Here is a 23,291-nt window from a genome sequence, read left to right on the forward strand (position 1 = left end):
TATCTCTCTTTTTAAAAAATGTTTGCATACATTTTAACATCACCATGGTGCTAAAGATGAATAAAACACATAGTACCTTTTTCTCATGAAAACAATGATTTTTTTACAGTCCAAAGTTTATCCTTTGCACATAAATATAAGAGTTTGCCTAAATGGTGAACTCTCTATGTATTGTGTGCTCTCAGTTTATAATTAATCAAGCTATTCTCATAAAAAGTATTGGATTAAATGTTAATTATCATATTATCTTCTATATGTGGTAGACTGTGCATGTTATGAGATCACTGAAAGTGAGAGATTTGAGATTTGATCAAGTATGTGGTCTGAAGAGAAGGAACATTTGAAAATAGAATATCTGAAGGCACAGCTATTCGAGTAAGAATCTAAAGATGAAGGATGAGCTAGAGTCAGAAGCGTAGAGGAATGGGTTGGCTCAAATCAGAGGAAAGGCAGATATTAAAGTAGATCAGTTAGTAGGCAGGGAATTCGAAGGTAGGCTATTACTGCCTGATGGTCTTAATTTTCTCAAACACAAAAGAGACAAGAATATAACAGTTTGGAAGTTGAATTAGAGATTTGTTTTGAAGGTTAGTAACAATCACTGAAGGAAATAAAGTACTGACCAAGGACAAATTAAAGGGCTAATGGATAAATAGTCCTGCAGATCCATCTGAAGTTTGGAGACCAACAATTTCAAGATACACTAATGTATAACAGCAGTGTGATCATTTCTAGCATCACTGAGCCAACCCAGTGTAGAAACTGAGAAGTCAGTTTGTAGCATTTGTTGGGGAGTGAGAGTTTTGATAAATGTGGAGGTTGTTAGAAAAATAGCAGTGGGAAGAAATTTAGGATACTTAGGCAAATGTCCATTCTATAATAGATAAGAAGGAAGAAAAGCGCAGACAGGAATTGATAGACTAGGAGAATATAGAGAAAATCCAAGAATTGGAAAACTATATGATACAGGAACAAAGACAGTTTGGGGTGCTAGAAGTGTAAGAGGTTTTAGTTAGAAGATGGCATTACAATTTAAGATTTTGTGGTTGAGCTATTCTTTTAGTTGACAAATTCTAAGATAGGAGCATTGGAATAAATAAAGATAAAAAGATTAAATCTGAAGGTAGCTGGAGATATATACATTTTGGAATTATTAGGCAGCTGGTTAGGTCTTCTTAAGGAATATTTAAAGCTCATAGAATTGTGATAAGATTGAGAATTGAAAAGAAGACTAAAGACTTCTAAGGACTTCAGTGAATCCGTCAGTAACTGTGAGGTCATCAGATGAAAGGCGAAAAAAATGAGAGGTATGTATTGACATAGCCAGAAGTCATAAGTTGTAAAGACATTTACACTTTTCAATAAAAAGTAGAACAATCCTATATAATAAAAGGCTAATTTGCAAATCAGCTGAATGGCAGAACGACTGATCGATGCACACTGACCACCAGGGGGCAGACACTCAATGCAGGAGCAGTCCCCTGGTGATCAGTGCACTCCCATAAAGGGAGCCGGCCTAAGCAATCAGTCAGACATCCCCCTAGGGCTCCCAGACTGCCAGAGGGCATAGGCCAGGCTGAGGGACCCCTGAGTGCATGAATTTCATGCAACAGGCCTCTAGTATTCAATAAAAAGTAGCCAGTAATCAGAAATATTGCAACCTATGAAGAAGAGTAAGTACTCATCACTAGAAAGGACTTTGGGGGGAAACAGTGTGTTCAGGGATGCACCAGGTTTTAGTGGAGACAAGATACAGATTGAGTGTTTTATTGAAGTAAAAGGGTTGGGAGTGATGAACAGTAAGGGTGTAGCCTTGTAACAGAGCTTTCACTGTGCTATTGCTGTCACCACATTTTCAAGGTGGTCCTTTCAGCAAACTCATAATATTACTACTGCAATACCACATCTTACATAAATTTTAAAATATTTATACAAGGTCATTGACCTTGTAATGTGGTCATTACTAGCAATTCCTGTTAACTTGTGTTTTTGTGGTGACTCATTATTATGCTATCCTGTTACCACAGAGAAACTCTAGTTCAGAGATGCCCATACAGGTTCATTGTTACTGGTGAATCACTCTTGTTATGGATAAAATAGCAATTTATGATGACATAGATTTAAAATGTCGATTAGGATTTATTTAGTTTTATAACCCACACGAGTGAAACCATGTGGTTCTTAGCTTTTTCTCACTGACTTTTCTCACTTAGCATAATACTCTCAAGGTCCATCTATGTTGTTGCAAATGATAGTATTTCATCTTGCCTTATGACTTACTAGTATTCCATCATGTGTATGTGCCACATCTTCTCTAGCCAGGCCTCTATCAGACACTTTGGTTTTCTTCATGTCTTAGCCACCATGACTAATGCTGCAGTGAACACAGGGGTACATATATATCTTTGTTTTCAAGTTTTTCAGGTAGATACCCTGATGAGGGATTGCTGGGTCATCTGGTAACTCCATCCTTAGTGTGTGGAGGGACCGCCACCGTGTTTTCCACAGTGTTTGCACAAGGTCACAGTCCCACCAGACATGCACGAGGGTTCTTTTTTCTCCACAAACTCTCTTGTTGTCACCTGTCTTGTTGATAATAGCCATTCTAACAGGTGTGAGGCGGTATCTCATGGTACTTTGGATTTGCATTTTCCTCCTAGCTAGTGAAGTTGGACATCTATTCATATATCTGATGGCTGTCTGAATGTCTTCTTAGGAGAGGTGTCTGTTCTGGTCCTCTGCCATTTTTAAATTGGATTGTTTGTCTGTTTGGAGTTGAGTTGTATGATGAGTTCCTTATATATTTTGGGTATTAATCCCTTGTCAGATTATATTATGCAAATATAATTTTCCATTCCATTGATTGTCTTTTTGTTTTGTTGGTGGTTTCCTTTGCTGTGCAAAAGCTTTTTAAATTTAATATAATTCCATTTATTTATTTATTTTTATTTATTTATTTTTTTTTGCCTTTACTTCCCTTTTGGGGTCAAATTCATAATTTTTTTTTTCTACAACCAAGGTTCATAAGTTTAGTACCTATATTTTCTTCTATGTGCTTTATTGTTTCAGATCTTATATTTAGGTCTTTGATCCATTTAGAATTAATTTTTATTCAAGGAAACAAATGTAGTATCATTCTTTTGCATGTGGCTTTCAATTCTCTCAGTACCATTTATTGAAGAGGGGTTTTTTTCTTCATTATATGCTTTTGGCTCCTTTGTCAAAATTATTTGCTCCTATACCTGTGGTTTTACTTCTGGACTCTCAATTCTGTTCCATTGGTCTCTGCATCTGTTTTTCTGCCAACACCATGCTGTTTTGGTTGTCATAGCTCTGTAGTATAACTTGAAGTCAGGTAGTGTAATAGCTCTGACTTCATTCTTTTTTCTCAGGATTGCTTTGGCTATTTGGTGTCTTTTGTAATTCCATACAAGTCTAGTGATTTTTTTATTCTATTTTTTAAAAATGACATGGGGATTTTGATAGGGATTGCATTAAATATGTATATTGGTTTGGGTAATACGGCCATTTTAACTGTTGATTCTTCCAATCCATTAATATGGAATATCTTTCCATTTAATTGTGTATTCTTCTATCTCTTTTTTTTTCTTTTTTAAAATATTCATTTATTAAGTTGATCAGACTGTGTTGAGGAACTGCCATACTGACATTGATCAACATGAATATAGGTTTCAGGTGTGGGTTTTTATGTTACAAGATCTCTGTGCCCTGTGTGCCCAACACCGGAAGGCAAATCACTCTTGTCACCTTATATTAGGATAAATTGTTATTTTTTCTTCTAGATCTCTCTCACTATTGTGAGACTTCAAACAGCATTTTTACATATAAAATAATGATTATCATTCAGAGTTTAATGACTTACTCTGGACAGTGATTATAAAGGTATTGGGTTTATAATTATCTTTTCATTGAATACTCCTTTGTATTTATATATTTCACAAGTTTAAGAACATGAAAAAAGGATTGAAGGGAGAGTAGTGCCAGAAACTATCATCTCAGAATGGAACCAAGTTATATTTAATGCACATATTCATATAACCACTGTTATATGAGATATATTAATATATATCTGTGTTAAGATATATTAATATATACACATATGGTAATTCTTCTTTAATAGGTGCATTTCTTTATGTTTTTCATAGTGCTTTTATGCCCCAATGCTAGAGTGCTGATTCCAAATTCTGTATATTTTTCTATAGAAAAATAATTCCCACTATCCAATTTTATTGAGAGTCACTACAAGGAATTTAAGCAATTCAATTATTTTTAAAAAATTACTATTCACAGTCTACCACAGTGTAATGTACAATAATGAAATATTAGCATAAAAAATAAAATTAAGACAAGAAAGGAAAATGTTATTTCATGATTCATTTTACATATTTTCTGTTCTGCAGTATTAGAAATCTAGTTTGTTAAAGATATGAATATGTACTTAGCAATTAAATTGTTCTGATACTATAATTTCAAATTTATATCAAATTTGACTTCTAGAATGTAATTTTCATGTTCTCCAAGTGGGTTTAAAATATTATTGCTGTCATTTTTAAATGATTATTTACCTTTAAGAAAACAACAACACATACCTAGGAGAAATTCTATATTAGCATTTTAAAAAGTATCTATTTCCACATATTCCCTTGATCTCTAGTACACTTATATAAGCATTTCACTTGCTATTGGGTCGGCAGCTAAGTAATTGCGGATTTTTTAAAGAAAATCAAAGACAATTTTTTCATGGAACTAAATAACTTTATTCTGTAATGTATTGCCCATTTTGATCAATGACCTTTTGCCATCTTTCAGGCAGCATCATAATCCCACGTTCAAAAAACTTCTGGTTTTTATTAGCAAAAAACTGAATCAGGTACGATTTGACATCATCATCATTATTGAAATTTTTACCATTCAAGGAGTTTTGTAAAGATCGAAACAAAAAGTAATCAGATGGTGCAAGGTCAGGACTATATGGTGGATGTGGCAAAACATCCCAACCAAGCTCCATTAATTTTTGCCGAGTGACCAAAGATGTGTGTGGCCTTGCATTGTCATGATGGAATACAACACCTTTTCGATTTGTCAATTCGGGCCGTTTTTCTTCAACTGCATTGTTTAATTTTGTTAGTTGTTCAATGTAGACATCAGAATTGATCGTTTGGTTGGGTGGTAAGAGTTCAAAGTAGACAATTCCTTTGTAATCCCACCAAACTGATAACAAAACCTTCTTTTGATGAATATCAGCTTTTGATGTTGTTTGAGTTGGTTCACCTGGCCTGCTCCACGATCTTTTCCGCTTGATATTGTTGTAAACAACCCATTTTTCATCGCCAGTTATCAGTCGTTTTAAAAATAGATCATTTTCATTACATTTCTTTAGCAAATTGCAGCTGCTAATGCGTTGCGTTAACTGTGATTCTTTCAGTTCGTGAGGAACCCATGTATCGAGTTTTTGAACATAGCTAAGTTGTTTTAAGTGATTTTCAATGCATGTATGTGATACATGAAGCTTCTCTGCAATCTCACGTGTTGTACTGTGACAGTCTGAATTGATTATTGCTTTGATTAGGGCGTCATCAACTTCAACTGGACGACCAGAGCGTTTTTCATCTTTGAGTGAAAAATCACCAGAACGAAATTTGGCAAACCAATTTTGACACTGCCGTTCTTTTAAGGCTTCGTCACCATAAACAGCACATAACTTTTTATGAGCTTGCGATGCGTTTTCCCTTTGCGGAAATAAAAAAGCAAAATATGACGAAAATGTTCCTTTTGATTTTCCATTTTTCAACGAACGCCAAACGAAAACTACAAAACAGATCAAAAAACTTTTTTTACTGATTAACAGCTGAATAGCCAACTATCAAATAACAAAATGTGTTTTACATTTGTACTACATCTGTAAACTAAAAATTCAACTGAAGCCATATATGTGTGAAACCCGCAATTACTTAGCTGCCGACCCAATAGATGCAATTTATTGAGGTTATGCAATTTGATATTAAGTCAATACATCATATATCTTGCAGTGAAAGGTTGCAAATAGCTTCAAAATAGTGAAAATTTACCTCTTTAGCACAGATTTAAAACATTGTAAGTTTCTAACAATGCTATGGGAACAACAAAAAAATGTAAGTTAAATAGTGGCGAAAAGAACAAAAAGATGCTGAAGGGGTTAGTTAATTATTTTGTTTAAGAAATATATAAATTGTGCTATAGAGCATTTTATTAGTCTTTTAAATAAAATAAAATCTAGTCATTGTGAGCATTTAAACCCTTTGGAGTCCTGTTCATAAATTTAAATAGCTAATATTCCTGCTAACCATAGTAAGATCTAGAACCAAATTATTTATTTTGAAAAATCTGACAATTCCCTTTTTTCTGAATTGATGGAATAGATATCCACACCTTAATCATCAGAGTTGTGGTGGAGAATGTTAGAATAAGAACTCAATATTCCTTAATAAACTAAAAGTCTTTAATTGTTCCTTCTAATTGTATAGAGACAATTGCTTTTTATGGTTCAGTTTTGATATTTTTAATCATTTAGAATTTTCATTTATATAAATTTATAAGAAAGCCTTTCAGCCCTGATGCTTTTAAGCTTGAATTAAGGATTGCAAATTTTTAAACATCATTAACTATGAGAACACCTGTGAGTCAATATTTCTTTATGAATTAAAAATAATTAGATGCATTTTCTCAGCATGTTGCTACATAATAGCTTACAATAATTTTTCTTCAATGGCAAAAGTGAATGCTTTTAATTTGCATTCAATTTGTTATAAATCCTAAAAGACAATAATGGTGTTTAAATTCTTAGACTTTTAGCAAAATAAATTGTGTAGGCATAACAGCTACCCCTCATTTCCTTTTATTTCAGTAACTAGAGTCCCGGTGCATGAAAATTCATGCAGTGGAGGGGAGATCCCTCAGCCCATCCTGCCCCCTCTCACAGTCTGGGAGCCCTCAGGGCCAGGAGGCGGCCTGGCATCAGGGGAGGGTGACGCCCCCTTCACACCTCTGCTGCTGCCACTGCTGGCAGTCAATTAACATATTCCCTCCTATTGGCTGTGGGCACTGCCATCTTTGCAATATATTGAGGGTCAATTAGCATATTTCCACTTTGTTGGGATAATTGTCTATTGAAGGAGATGGAGTTTCTTTAGTGTTTGATGTCTACTGAATCATGTGGTTCCAGTATTTGCATATTTATAATGAAAATTACATACAAAAAAATGCTTTTAGATGGTTGAGTAAAGAGGCTAGGATTTTTAACTTTACTAGAGTAAAGTCTTTAATCATTCCTCTTAACTATATAGAAAGAATTGCTCAGTGTCTGTTATTGATCAACTAGAAACAAACTAGAGTTATGGACCATATTTTACTCCCAAGAAATGGGAAAGCGACCATAGAAACTGCCTACACAAAGATAGCTGAGACTTGTTCTAAAGACAGCTCAGCATTTTCTCCAGACTTACTAAGTTTAATTTCCATGGCTCTTTCAGTCACAGTGTTCTAAAACTAGTCTGGGCATTTCACACTCAGAATCCTGCTGGTGCCAAGTGGGTGATATAAGTGATTAAAATCAGGTTTGAGGATGAGGTAATGTTGGGAATTGTGGCCAACATGCTCCCTTTGAAAGAGGAATTGTGCCCAGCTTCAGCCAATGGGTGTCACACAGGAATGCAGGCAGTGTGGTCAGATCTCTAACTCCTCTGTCAACTTTGTAAACAACTCCTCTGGCTAAAGAAAGTGTATCAGTGGGCCGGGTCCACATGTGGGCCATATGTTTGCAGCTGAAATAGTCATTATTATTGTTGGAATAATGACCTTGAACTACTAAAAGTTCCAAGCAATCAAAACAGGAATAGTTTTCTTCATATTGGTCTATGTCAGAAAACTGATCATATGTTTTAGAATATCTACACTAATAAAACAGAAAGATGCAAATTGACTATACCTTTGCAATGCCCACCAGCCAATCAGGAGTGAGTATGCAAATTAACCCAACAAAGATGGTGGGTTAATTTGCATACACAGGCGCTGAGTGGCAGGGGACAAGGTGTTCTGCCCCAGCATCTCCGTGCTTCTGGGCAGCATGGGAAGGCAGAAAGGCAGATCCGGGCCAGAGCAAAGGCAAAAAGGTGTCTCTGGGCTGGGAAGGCCCATTCTTGCACAAATCTTCGTGCATAGGGCCTCTAGTTCTTTACTAATGTAAATACCAACCTATTAGACAGAATGTTATATTGTAAAAATATTCTTGTTAATGAATATCGAGAGAGAGAGAGAGAGAGAGAGAGAGAGAGGTGTCTGTGTTAGAAACTAATTAAACTCTGGATCTTTGCCTCATTTACCTCAGGTAACAAGCAAAATAATAGGATGCTATATGGAATTGTCTAAAATACTATATAGTCCTTAACAGATATAAAAAGAAGAGCTGTGGTGGATTTTAAGTATCTAGGAGTGGAGCTAATTATAGAAATGTTAAATGAGTATAAATATATAATGTGGCCCATCTGGTAAACTGTTTTCTATATTTTATGACTATTTAGATTAAGGGGACCTTAAATTAAGCTTTATTGGGAATTTCTAGAAAATACAAAACAGTTAGTTGGTTCTAAAAAAATAGTTTTAATAAAGCAGCTCTTTAAAATTCAGAATTAGCCTGGCTATTGTTGCTCAGTGATTGAGCATCAACCATGAACAAAGAGGTCACTGTTCGATTCCCAATCAGGGCACATACTTTGGTTTTGGGCTTGATCCCAGTTGGGGTTGTGCAGAAAACAGCTGATGGATGATTCTCTATAATCATTGATGTTTCTGTCTCTCTCTGCCTCTTCTTTCCTCTCTCTGAAATCTATTTTTTTAGATCAAAATTAAATACTGTTGTTGATTAGTTCAGTGTTTACATCATATACAGTGAACCAGAATGAATTTTATACTTTCAGTTAGTAGTTTTGGAATTTTGGAGATACTATTTAATTTGCCATTTTGTTTTTAACTCCGATCAAGTGTTTAAATCCTAACAAACATGGCATTTATTGTATTATTCATTATTTGTAAATATTGATAAGACTTAAAAATCACCTTCCTTTTTCTGTCTGTCTAACTTAAGTATAAATAGTAGTTCTAATTTACTTTTTGTATTTATTGTTTAAATCATAAAAAGCTTTTCTTATCTTACTTTAAGTATAATGAAACATTGTGTGAATTTAGAAAAATTCTATATACAAAGTAGAGCAAAGTAAATTTATAGTTATGAGTACACAAAATACAGTTTATTCTTGTATTATTTGCTATTGTATTATTTTCTATTTGAACAACTGTAAAGCTACTTTTGCCCCACACTGTATAGTAAATTACATCAATATATTTTGGAAATCTGTTCATGCTTTATCTTTTTTCTGATCTAGCAACTTAGATTTATTTGTACCAGTTTAATTCAGCTTTCCAAAATTCATCACATTCTACCTATTAATATTTAAATTATATAATTATATATGAGCACACTGTGTGTGTATTGGCATATACTCTGTGTTTCATGGATATCTTATAATCTAATGTGTTCAAGCAGGCTTACAGGCTTTGGATAGTAATGGAACTTTAAAATTTCTGTGGAAATATTTTGAAATAATTTTTGTTTAATAATTTTCAGAGAATATAATTATGAGCAATATAATCTGCATTCTCTATTGATTGGTTATGTGGACTATTTTCTTGTGCTTTAATCAACAAAACTCAATATCTTAACTATTTGGGAAATTTTTTCTTTTCCTTTCTTGTACTGAATTCAGAGATGTCTGCAAAGCCTTATCAAATTTCAGGTTACCTCCAGACTGCCCAATATCTGTATACATTTACATATTTAAATGTATAATTTAAGGGAATTCTTACACCATTGAATACCTTTGGGAATAAATACTTTCAAATTTGGGGGAGATACCCTGAAGAGGGGTTGGTGGGTCAAATGGTAACTCTATTCCTAATTTTTTGAAGAGCCTCCATACTCTTCTCCATAGCGGCTGTACCCGTTTACATTCCCACCAGCAGTGAGTGAGAGGTGCTGGACTAGAGAGGGAACAAAAAGGAATAAAAAGGGGGAAAATCCAAAGACTTGCAAAGAATCAATCAGTAGGGTTTGGTGATTTGTTGAATTACTTTATCCATTCAGTAAATATTTAACGAGTGCTTGTTAAGGGCAAGACCCTATTCTGTATGCTTGGGATGTAGGATCAAACTAGCAGACAAGGTTCCTGCAACTATGGAACTTAAAAACTGATGGAGGAGACCGACAGTAAAATATATTGGGTGTGGGATGTTGCGAGTAGAAAAGGCAATAGTGTGCGGCAGAGGCCAAGGAAACGTAAACAATGGCTTTCCTGCCCGCAGAGCAGAATGAGGATTTGAATCCGGGAAGCAAGTGGAGATTTAAGGAGGCAGAGCTTTGTGTGGTGGCTGCAATGAGCAGGGGTTCAGGGAATAGATGATGAGGTTAGTCCTGAGAGTCTCAAAGCTGGTCATGGAGGTGAGACTGTTTGCTGGAGGCGGGGTTCCTGTCAGAGCACTGAGAGTAGGGCCACTGTCGTCAGGCACGTGTGATGGTGATCTCACACAATCAGTTGGGGCGGGAAGAGGTAGAACACGTCAGTGTTTCCACGTTTGGTCACTGTGACTGTTGAAAGACAAGCTGGGAAGTTGAAAGTGTTACGAATTTTAAGCAGATGAAGAGTAAAAGATGTTTGAATTTTTTAAAAGTAAGGCAGGGACTTGGCATGAAGGTCATTGTAAAGTGACTATGCATAGTTCTAGGTCAATACACCCTATCTATTGAAAGGAAGTAAGAACAAATCCATATTGTTGTTATTGAAATCAATATTCACTTCATGTTTAACTTCAGTTTTTAAAACTATTTCATAAAAGCAAGGCATTCATTGAAGTGTGAATCTAGATAAAGTTTCTTGTACTGCTAAATAAATAGAGGAAAGAATGGGTCACTTACCACATGACACTATATCTTGGTATCTGAATTTTCAGTTTGCTAAGGTCATTGCATTATTGCCATGATATTTCTGTATAATGGTAATCTTTCAAAAATGTCTGATACATTATTGTGCAGTGGAGTAACATTTTCAAGCAAAGAAAATGTTGAATTTCATTGTGGGAGCGTCTAAATTTTTGCCACCTGGAAGAAAACAGCAGTGGCCTGTACATATGCTATGAGAAGTCTGTTTGAGACACGATATTTACAGATTGCTTACTCTCATTCTCCGTTCATCTTTATTATTTCATTATGAAGAATAGGTTCATTTGAAAATGAAAATAATGTTGGTTTCATAAAGGGGCTAATGGTAATGGAAGTCACAATAGCCTTGAATATCATTGCTGTTAGTTTTCAACACAAACTTGAGAAAATATTACTGTAATGTTTCATGTGAACACACTGGCTACAGTGTGTCCAGGCTAAGGGACCATTCCTTTTTGATGGCCTCTTCATTGGCTGTCATTCTGTCTCTAACCTCACTGAGCATTTTTATCCAGTCTTATTATAAGTGCGAAAGCAATAATACAGCACTTAACCTAGCATTCTTTCCAGGCAGAAAGGGGCTTATAGGAAAGTGTAAGTTTGGGAGTGTTTTCAGGAGGATGATCTGTAACATACAGAGAACTTCCTAATGAACTCAGAGTAAGTTTATTTGCCTGGATTGTGTATGGCATATCATTTAGTGCCAAAAGTGTATAGCTGTTAGTGCCAAAAGTGTATAGCTGTTTTTTGTGTTTTGTTTTGTTTTGTTTTGTTTTTTTAGTGTATAGCTGTTTTATTCAGCACTTACTACAGTATCTGTAGACAATAAATGTCTGTTTAACTTATTAAATTAATAATGTATATGCATTATTAATTATTAATCATATGTGTAACAAGATCATCTCAAAAAAACATTTTCATTGAAATACATCTTTTCAAGTTTGAATTGATCAACTGTATCTTAATTATTCACTTATGTCTGAAGTCTGAAGGACCATTTCGTTGAGGTCACTGACTTCTCTGCTTATGTCAAGTAGCTGCTTCGAATAAATCTAGCAAGTTTAAGTGTTTATTTTTACTAAAGCCTCAAAGTCCCATGTAATTGTAAACATACATAATAATTAGAGCTAACATTTAGCATGTGCTAAATGTTGTATTTACATGTTTCTTTTTTTTTTTTTCATTTATTCCTCATCACAACCTTGGGAAAGTTATCATTTTGTTAGATTAATTAACTCATTGATTCAATGAATACTGTACCCTTACCATGTGGCAGGCATTATTTTAAAACCTGGGATTTCACAGTGAACAAAAGAAGCCATGTTCTTGCCCCATGAAGCTTACATTCAAATGGAAAGGAACATAATAAACATATGAGAAAACGAATGCTCAGAAACAGGTAAAGCAGTATTATCAAGGTCATGAACTCACAAATGACAGAAATAGGATAGAAACCCATGTCTGACTTGCTTAGAACCTAAATTTAGGTTTTACCTCTAGGTAAACTGTCAGATTTTGTTGCTTATATACCAAAGAATCAAGTATAACCCTTTTTCTGTGAGGGACTGTGTCCTAAGCCTAAGAGAATTTGAAAACTAGAAGAATTACAGGAGCCACCCGCCCCCCCCCCCCCCCCCCCCGGCCTCCTTATCCACGGTTTCACTGTCACTGTTTGTTCCCTGGAGTCAACCTCAGTCTGAAAATATCAAATGGAAAATTCCAGAAATAAACCAATTCCTATGTCTTAAGCTCTGTGCCATTGTGAGTAGCATGAGGAAGCTTTGTGTCTTCCTGCTCTGTCCTGCCCAGAACAGGAGCCAGCAAACCCACGCTGGGTATTGCTACCTGCCCTTCTATCACTCGCTGATAGCCATCGCCTTAATCCCTTTCTCCGTGTCAGGAACATATTTTTCTGTCCATAAATCTTTATTGACAACAGCATTTTCAAAGGTACATTCTATTTTATTGATGAACATAACTTATTCAGACACCCTTTATAGTTGGATGCTTATGGGGTTTTCCCATGTGTGTTTATTTTGCTATTGTAATCAGTTCTCCATAAATCTCATTCTTGCTAACTCTGTACACATTGCGAAGATTTTCCTTAGGATAAATACCTAAAATAGAATCGATAGGTTAAAAGGTCGGCTTATTTTTTTTTAAGGTTTTTTTTTTTTAATACATTTGCCAAATAGCCCCTCGGGAACCTGTCAATGGACCACCAGCAACATTGGAAATGTATCCTATTACTGGATCCTTTCAAATTCTGTCTTTTAAAGTAATGGGTGATGTCATGGGTCTTTGCTTTAATAAGCACAATGCGCATTCCAAATGACACCCATGTTTGCAGAGTCTTGGAGTGTTATAGAAGTATCCTATAAGTCAAGAGCCCTGGAACTTTAAGATGTGGGGTTGGTGGCTTGTTTGCGTTAGGTTTAGGTGACGTCCCCTGAGGATGGTAAAATAAGCTCATAGTGATGCCCTCCCTCAGAACAGCTTCCAGCACAACTGTTTATAATCTCATCCCTGGCGATCTCAAAGATCCAAGGAGATGAAAAGTAGAGCCATCTGAACAAAACTTCTAACAACCCTTTCTTGTAGATAAAGCATTATCCAAATTGCTAGGTTAAAGAGAGGTATACTTCCTTAAAACCAAATGGTAATTAAAAGATCAACCTACACGCTGATTTATCATTCCCATTTAGTATTTTATTGTATCCGTTTGGTTTTGGCCAAGTTTTTTGTGCCCTTTAGTATATCGAACCATGAAAATTAAAGTGCAAAAATGACATGATCCAGTAAGCCATATGTTGTGAGTCTATCCTTGACTTCCCTGATAGATAAGTAGGTGGGTTTCTAGAAATGTATGTTTGGGGTACAAGTTCTTACATAACAGGAACTCTAGGTTACTGTGACTATGGGCCCATGTTATTGTTTTCAAGGCCTTTGCTCAACCAAAAACTTAGCTTTTTCTATGCCATGAGGGCAGCGTACTAGGAAAACCTTACGTTGCATTCTGTGTATTTCCTCAGAGCCCCTGGAACAGGAGATCCTTAGAGGAGCAAAGCATTCACTAGTTAAAGGGGACCTTACAGGTATTCCAGTTCATGATGCTTAATAGATGCTTAGTGGAGGAGGGCGGTGATGATGGCTATATTGAGAAAGAGGAAGAGAATAGTTTTGGGAACTCCTATGTCTGGCATCCTGCTTAGTGCTTACTTAGGTTTTCTTACTTGTTAAGCAAGGGAACCAAACTCCATAAAGAGAAACAACACTCCCAAGATCAGACTCTAACGCCAAAGAACAAACCAGAATTCAGGACTCCTAGTGTGGTTTGCATGCCCTTATATAATGCTGGCTGCATGAAAACAGTTTTACACATTTTCATCTCAAAACATTTCACTTTAAGTTTATAGTTGCAAATACTATTTCTATCGAGGCTGGTATGTATTTATATAATACATGCTTAACCTTATTTTATCTATTGCCCATATCCCTAATGATAATCACCGTAATTTCCACTTATTGAATGTGTACTTCAGACATATGATCTCTATTATTGAAAATAAGGAAGGAAAATTCTAATTTTATAAATTAGAGGAAGTGGAGGCTCAGAGGAGAGCAGTTACTCAAAAAAAAAATCGAAGCTGAGATTCAAGCCCATGTCTATATGCCTCTAAAATGTTTTGTTTTTGTTCCTTATTAAAGAATAGCGAAATCAAACAAGCCTGGAAAGGATCGATTTGGGTTTTATAGAAGCATATACACTGTTCTCTCCGCTTGCTTCTCTCTCTTTCTCTTTATGCCTCATTTCTTGTTGAAATTAATGTGATGGTTAAAATAATTCACTTTACTGTATTTTTTTAAATTTCGTATTGAGCCTTTCTCCTCTTAAATCTTTGGAGAAAATGTATATACATTAATAAAATTGACAAGCTGCTTTTAGCCGACTTTAGGAGAGAGAAAACCATTTTGTTCACTAACACCAAGAAATTGAATAGAGAGTAGAGCTCACCTCAGTGAGTCAGTTTCTTTATTTTCATCCTTTAAATGATGTATACGTTTACTTCTCATGTTTTCTATTTTTAATTTTGTTTCTATAATTAGGTGTTATATGCTCCGACTGATCAGAATCAAAGTAAACTTTCTCATACTTAGCCAAAAACGGGTGATACATAAATGAGTCTTCCTATTTCTGCCAATCGGGCTGCTTCCTTCACATTCTCCCAGGTTTATGGGGCTACATGGATAGCCTGCTCCCACATTCTTTCCCTCCTGCCTCCACCACCTGCCCAGGCAGCGATCAGGAGAGAACCCAGGGCCTCTCTCTGGTCACTTCCATCCAGGCCCGCAGATCAGCGGTCAGCTCACCGCCGCCTCCTGCACTCGCTGATTGCTTTCTGACCACCGGCTAGAAAACGGATGATGATGTTTCTTTGCCAAATGAATACAAGAGGACAATCTTTTTTTAAAAAAAATATAGACTTATGTCAATAAATATGAAACTCTATGAAGTGGAATAAATTATTTTTAACTCAAAGCTAATGAAAATATCGATCCCTGTTAGAAAATTTCGCTACTGCTAGATCAACTTCATTAGGTTTTTCATAAAAGTGAGAGAGAAAAAAAAAAAAAAGAACTTGTTTGAAAGGGCCACTCTTAGCAATGGGTGCTGTGATTTTTGCCATTTTGGGTGAAATTTTCCCTCTCCATTGAATTTCTTTTTTTTTTTTTTTTTTTTTTTTTTTCATTGAATTTCTTTTTGAAGGCAGCAGTGAATCAGCAGGAGGGCAGTGCGTTGGAAACACCCTCAAAGCCTATCTCCACATGCAGGACAGCCCACCAATTTCCCATGAATTTTTTTTTTCTTTAAATACATTTTATTGATTTTTTTTTTTTTTTTACAGAGAGGAAGGGAGAGAGAGAGAGATAGAGAGCTAGAAACATCGATGAGAGAGAAACATCGACCAGCTGCCTCTTGCACACCCCCTACCAGAGATATGCCCGCAACCAATGTACATGTCCTTGACCGGAATCGAACTTGGGACCTTTCAGTCCGCAGGCCCACGCTCTATCCACTGAGCCAAACCGGCTTCGGCTTCCCATGAATTTTTTTCTTCTTCTTCCGGCCATGCAAACCGGCGTCTTCTTTGACACCAGGCATGAAGTGATGAGTCCGTTTTTCCATATTCATGTTATTTGAAGGAAGGCCCATTCATGACCCCGGTATCTGACAGAGTGTCACCCTCCACATAGGCCCCATGAAATAGGATAGCATTGCGTTCAATCTCAGACGTTTCCTCTAAACTGCCTTTTCTGTCTTTTCCCTTTTCCTCCGGTCCTCACCCTTACCGACCCACCACCCACCGGCCTGCAGTGTCTTTACGTCCAAAATGCAGAGCCGCCAGGCGGGCGCGGCGGGGAAGAACATGACCAAGAGCACCAGCATCAGCGGCGACCTGTGCTCGCTGGAGCGGGGCGCGGGCGCGGCGGGCGCGGCGGCGGGCGCCCTGGGCCCCCACAAGCGCCGCTCCAGCATCGGGGCCAAAATGGTAGCTATTGTGGGTCTCTCCCGGAAGAGCCGCAGCGCCTCCCAGCTCAGCCAGACCGGTAGGCCTCTTTCCGTTACTTTGGATTCAGCTCTGAGTGGTCGTGACCATTGCACATGCTTTTTCTCTCTCTCTCTCGTGATGTTACCGCAGTGACAGGTGTGCACCAGGGCCTGTTGCAGAGGGAAAGGGGGCACATGGAACCATGGCTTTGGTTTGCAGGGATGAACCTGCTTCAGTGCGAACTGTGGATGCTGCCCTTGCCATGTCTTGACTGTCTTTCTTCCTCAGGGGGGGGCTGAGCCGTGGTCCCCTGGTGGCCGGCGGCTGGTCCTCTGTGAAGATGCTCTGGCCTGGACGCTGTTTGCTCCTCCGTAGCTCTCTCCAGCGGGAGCCAGCCCGGGGCATCGTCAGTCCCAGCAAGACCCGGTGATGAAGATGACGCCTCGTGTTCTGCGCGGATAACCTGTTTTTTATCGCTGACAGCCTCGCTTCTTTTTCAGCTTGTAAGCAGGTGTTCTCCGTGTCCTCCCTGCAGCCTTATTTCCCCGCTAACTCTTCCAGCACCAGCCTTCTCCGGCAGCAGCAGCAGCAGGGCTGGAGGGATTTCCTGCTGACAGTGAGGAGACTCAACTCTTTGCTAGTTTAATATCCAGTCGCCAAGCCACACCTCCCAAAATAAGTTAGACGCAGTTGCTCCTCCTCGGGAAAGCCTCTGTTAGCAATTAAGACATCCGCGAGTCAAAGCAATGTCTTTTTTTTTTGTCTTTTTTTTTTCAAATGGGTGTTGATAATTAAACATGAACTCCCCGATATCATGGAAATAATAGCGTATCTTCTACTTAACCAACAAACAAAGGCATGTAATGTGGTGTTTCTTTTACAGCAAATAAGTTATAGGCAAACGGGTGAAGTCTCATTTATTTGAATACAAGGGTTCTTATGCGCAAAAGTCAAGATGAAAGTGTGCAACACAGAAAAAAATGGAAAGGTGCATGATTCCCTGGACCCGGCTGATCTGGATTTTACAAACTATAATGGCGGTTTTGGAATTTGAGCCTTATGGAATGATATTATATTGAAATAGTTATTGGATGGTATTCCTTATAACCTGGTTGTCACTCACTATAGTTAATAGGATTGTTACAAGAATTTTTCATTTTGCGTTTCAAAATGTCATTTTGCAATTTAATACAGAAATAGAAATTTGATTTATGAGCACAAAGATGATATTTAAATGATTTTTAATTTTTTTAATTGCTAATATTTATAAATAATTAACTTTTAACTGGGTTGTACTAATATGATGTTAGCCTTTGACATTTTTAATATATTTCTCTGGTAGAACTTAATTTATTGCACTTTTCTCTTTACAATTTATAAACACCTATAAATCAAAAACTGCTCTAAAAATAAAGTTTATTAATTTTTTTTAAAAAATTACAAACCTAAAACAGACAATAATAAGACTACAAGAGAATATGTGGTATTTAAATAATTGATTCCATAATGAGTTTAATTGTAGGACATTCAGAAGAAGCCTTTAAATTTTATTAAAATAAATGCTTTAAGGTTTTTGAGCATTGGCATATACACAGAAATGCAATTTTAGGGTAAAGGCTTGTTTTTCATTGTTGTTGTTAATACCTGAGAATATTTTTTCCATTGATTTTTTTTTTTTTTTTTTTTTTTAGAGAGAGAGAGGTGGAAGGGAGAGAGACAGACAGAGAGACACATCAACGGGAGAGAGACACATCAACTGGTTACCTCCTGAATGTACCCCAACCACGGTCCAGGGAACAAACCTGTGACTGAGCTGTGCGCCCTCGACTGGGAATCGAACCTGAGACCCTTTGGTGCAAGGGCAGTGCTCTAACCACTCGGACACACCGGCTAGGAGGGGAAAGGCCATTGTTAATGAAATCTCCATACACTCTGAATAGGCATATGGAGCTACTACTTGCTTTTTATTCAATTGGATCCTGTTCCAGTTACCTACTGGGAAGACTTCCAAAGAGACGGTGGCAGGTATTTGCTGGAAATGTAATCAAGCCCGAGCGAACAGTATAAAACTCTACCAGGAGTGACCACCGTCCATTTCTCCAGCATGTGGAAAAGCAGGAGTGCTGGCTCATTGCCCCTTTGAGCTCTGAAAGCTGTTTGGTCTCAAAGACTTTGTGGGTTTTTTTGTGGGTTTTTTTTTTAATATATTTTATTGATTTTTTTACAGAGAGGAGGAGAGAGGGATAGAGAGCTAGAAACGTCAATGAGAGAGAAACATCGATCAGCTGCCTCTTGCGCACTCCCTACCGAGGATGTGCCCGCAACCAATGTCCATGCCCCTGGGACCTTTCAGTCCGCAGACCGACACTCCATCCACTGAGCCAAACCGGTTTCGGCTGGTCTCAAAGATTTTGTAGCATGAGAAGCACTAAGGCAGAATTCACCTTTCCTCTCGGATGCTGCTCTAAGTGGACAGATTCTTCTAACATTTTCCTGTGGGGCGAAGTTGTGTGCTCTCTAACTGACTCTCTTACTCACCACCTTACTCGGTGTGTTTGACAACGTAACATGACACGGTTCCTCGGTAAATATGTATTGGGTTTCTACTCCGGGGCTGGCACCAGGGTGCATATTAGCGGGCATCCCTCCTCGTTTGCTGTGAATGTGCAGTGGGAAGGAGTGACAGGGCTGAACAAATGAAATAATAATTAGTTGCAGTTACAAAGCTTGCCTTGCTGGAAAAGTACTATGTGACTTGAAAGCATAGCATAGGAGATGCCAGCCTGGTCTGGCTCATTTGTTCACCCACCCTCGCTCTTGCTGGGTACTTTGCTCCCAAGAGGGTTGTAGCCAGTGTTGAGTGGTATAAAACATTGCACTTTCTTTGTGTTCGGTTGTTTGACAATCTCTATATTTATTCATACAGTCCACAAATAGTTACCCTGTGTTGTCATTGTGTGTGTGTGTGTTAAAATCAACTGAAAGTCAAATGATCATTTGAAACGGCATTTAAATTCAACTGTATAGGACCTTTATTTTGTATACGAGGTATATACTATGAGGGAGAGTGGGAATAGATTGTAGTTTGACCTAGATGTAAGCTTGACGTTGAAGTAGCGGGAAAGTGGGTCTCGGATACTTTTCGTAGGCTTAAAAGTTTGCCTGACACAAGAATGTGACTTCTGTAGCTTTTAGTCCAAAAAGGTGGGGCTTTTGTTTCTGTTTTTGCTCTGGTATGGGAGGAATTTATTGCTTTTTATTTGAGGCTTCATGATCATTTAGAAAGTGAGAGTGGGCCAAGAGCTGAGAGAGAAGTTTGACATGAAATGGGGAAGTTCTGATGAGGCAATTGATGGTGAGGCAACATGTAATGAAGAAGAAAACATAGGAAGATGTAAAGACAGGAAATAATCGCAGAAAAAACCACAGAGAACCCGGGGGGCGGGGGGGGGGGGGTATTGTGCTCATAAAGGAGGCATCTCTGATTCTACGAGTTTCAACCAGACCCTCCTTCCCAAAGGAGATACAGTGGCCAGAGGTAGGAGAAGAGCGGCCACTGGCCCCTCTCACAGCCCTTCCGGCCCCACTGACGTTTGAAGTAGCTCAGTCCATGCCCTTTGGGGCCTTCTGCCCCCTCGGCCCGCAGTCATTTGTCCCGGGATCAGAATGGGGTCAAAGGGAAGACGATGACCAAAGGTTTCTGACGTGCTGTCAGCCAGACCAAGCTCTTCCTTTAACCTGTCGCTGGTTAAATTATCTTACTGGAAACAACAGTTGGTTAGACTTATAGACTTATAATATATTAAAAGATTTCTTTAAAAAAAAAAAAAAAAGGTTATTTAAGAATCTGTGTTCAATTTGACTTACTCACTTGGAAAGTAAGTACATGTTCAAAAGTCCATTTCTTATGTAATAAGCTCACAGTCAGGAACCATGCAGAAGGCTTCTCTGATTGGATTGGAGCCTTGCCCGCCTGCTGTCACCATCACTATCGCCATTACTGTGGTACCTGCCAGTCTGTTTCCGCTCACTAGTCCTCGCCTGGCTGTCGATCATGGTTTCGTTCTCCCAGGCTTTAAATTTGGTGCTTTAAATTATCGGTTAATTTATTCTCCTTGCTGTGAAATTATAGGCACTTTTCATAGTAACAGTATCTCTGTAGCTATGGAGACACAAGGCAAGCCTTTCCATAATGAAGAAAAGAAAAAAGTTTGTCAACGTGATATAATTTTCATATTAAGGGAAAATATTAAGCAGAAATAATTGAACAGCCGTCATTTGACTTCACCAGGCTTTCTCTCTCACTACTGTTTAGAAGTTATATGTACTTTAGAATTGATATCTGAATGGCAGAAACAGCCCAAGGTTTTATATATTACTCCTATTTTATCGTTAGCAACCTTTATAAATATTTACTTACAACCAGCAGTATGGTTATTTGACATAGGAAGAAATGCAACAAATTCAACCAGTGAATTTATATTGAAAGATGGTCCTATAAATCAGTCAACAATAATATGTTTAAGTATAATTCACTGTAATTATGATCAATCATATACCATATTTCATTTGCATTTAAATGATATAACATTTTAAAAAAACAAACTTGAATTGCTTTTCTTGCTAGTGGAATAAGATAGGTGGTGATATCATCCCATGAATGTGAAACTGAAGCAAAAAGGTTATGTGGATTTCTTGAGTAATAATGAAGCAAAGAAAAAGCCTAGTTTCATTGTTTTAAAAACGCAATCACGCTGCCTTTGTACCAGGAAAATTTATTTTAAATGTATAACCATATTGTGCATAGTAGCTATTTTTGTAGGGAGTACGTTAGGAGAGCAAATTTATATATACCTTATCTGTAATACATTCATTTTTTCTTTCAGAACTAAGCTAATTCTCTGCATAATAAGATCTCACAAATATATGGTCAATTTCTAGCTTTTACATGTCAACTAAGACGAAGTGCTACTGAGAAATGTTTCTAACATAAATGACTCTAAAGGTAAAATAAACTTAAATGCTTCAAGATGGTCTCCTCCAAGTCGGTACGCAGGCCAAGGAGGAAGAACCACACACTGGATGTGTAGATATAACCACACACTGGATGTGTAGATATAACCACACACTGGATGTGTAGATTAATTCTAATTAATTCTGATTAATTCTAATACCTTTTTTTTCCCCCCATTAATTCTACTTAGTTTTCCCTTTAGATTTTCTAAATACAAACTCAGATCTTCTGAGAATGATTTCCTCTCTTCCTGCAAGGTACTTTCAAGGTGCCTCAGCTCAGATCCATCACAGATTAACTGGACCAGTGACTTGAGATCTATTCTGAAATGTTGTTCCACTTATTCTCTCCTGCTTTAGAAAATGGATCAGTGTGACTCTCTGCTTTTTAAGGGATGGAGGAGAAGCAGTGATTTTTTTTTCTCCTTTCCCAACCCAAAATAGGCATTCTATAAGTCATGTTGTCAAATGAGAGAGTAAAATTGTTTCCACTTGCACTGTATCTTCTGTAGTTCTTTGAAGCATAAACTTTAATCTGTGATTCATTGCTTTTTAAGGTCATGGTACTGTTTAATGTATTTATATGACATTGGGTCTTTGGCCAGCCTGAGATCTATTTCCAGCTATCAATATTTTCAAAAGCATGAAGTAAATTTTTTAAATGAATTAACAAAGTGACAGGAACAAGGACAAAGTGATCAGAAGCAATATGTATTAAGGGCTTCTGTGGCTGTTGCATTCTAACTTTTCTCATTTAAATGTGTTTCTGGTTAAAAATGGACACTATCAGACATTATAAAAATGAATTTTTTTACCTAAAGTAACATTTTCTGAAGTGTATCCTATAGATCTTCAGGTGCCAACAGATAATAAACAGAAAACTGATGTTTTGTGGACAAATAGAAAATGTGGTTAAATAGGTTTAATATGTGGCTTTTTTAAATTGCAGGACTTCTTAAAGTCGTTTGTTATGTTTATGTGCTTTGTGACTTTTCAAAAGAAAGATACAATCTGTAATGTCTCCATGAGTCGTTTTGATTGAGTAATTTTGGTCGGTGAAGCATATCTTAGAGTGAATATGTTTTGAAATACTTTGGAAAATACCTAAACATTTTCAAATGTAAATTGTAGCATGTGCTTTTACAAAAACGTAGTTAGAAGAAGTAGACAAAACGCTTTTCTCTGATTATTCAGTTGTATATCTCATTGATACCTAGTTGCTTAACTGTAGTTGTATTTTTCAAGTGGGTTGACTAAGAACCAAAATAGTCTTCCTCACTGTTTTAAGTATCTCTGATCCATCCTTTAACTGAATCAGAAAGATGCCATTCAGAACTAGCTGGGTGGTAAATTTAATGAGATGAGAAGTGTGGTGGGAAGAGGAGCAATGCAGTGATAGAGGAGTTGGGGGAGATAAAGGTGTGTGATCTAGCCAGAGATGAATTGCTTTAATATAAGTGGTACCTATGGCAAATACACTTCTCAAGTGCAAAGACTTTCTGTTTTCTACAAACTATTATTTCTTTTTTATATATGTTTCAATTGATTTTTTTAGAGGGGGATGGAGAGGAAGAGAGAGAAAAGAGAGAGAGAGAGAGAGAGAGAGAGAGAGAGAGAGAGAGAGAGAGAGAGAGAGATATCAGTGTGAAAGAGAAATATCCATTGGCTGCCTTCTGCAC

At 37.2% G+C, this 23,291-nt stretch overlaps 1 protein-coding gene across 50 annotated transcripts in view; it reads left to right on the plus strand.

The window, feature by feature from the left end:
- Positions 1 to 23,291, plus strand: part of RIMS2 (regulating synaptic membrane exocytosis 2) — a gene marked incomplete at its 5' end in the record, with an annotated part of 298,413 nt that overhangs the window by 235,402 nt on the left and 39,720 nt on the right. For 31 of the 50 annotated variants that reach the window (XM_084864496.1, XM_084864498.1, XM_084864501.1 and 28 more), the window contains one exon: positions 16,425 to 16,657. The exons of the other annotated variants lie outside the window; for them this stretch is intronic. In XM_084864496.1, the coding sequence (XP_084720622.1) occupies positions 16,425 to 16,657 (233 nt within the window). The remainder of the gene's footprint in view (positions 1 to 16,424; positions 16,658 to 23,291) is intronic. 50 annotated transcript variants of the gene reach the window in all.

The sequence above is a fragment of the Pipistrellus hanaki genome (assembly GCF_964339955.1).
Source record: "Pipistrellus hanaki genome assembly, chromosome: 17".
Lineage (NCBI taxonomy): Eukaryota > Metazoa > Chordata > Mammalia > Chiroptera > Vespertilionidae > Pipistrellus > Pipistrellus hanaki.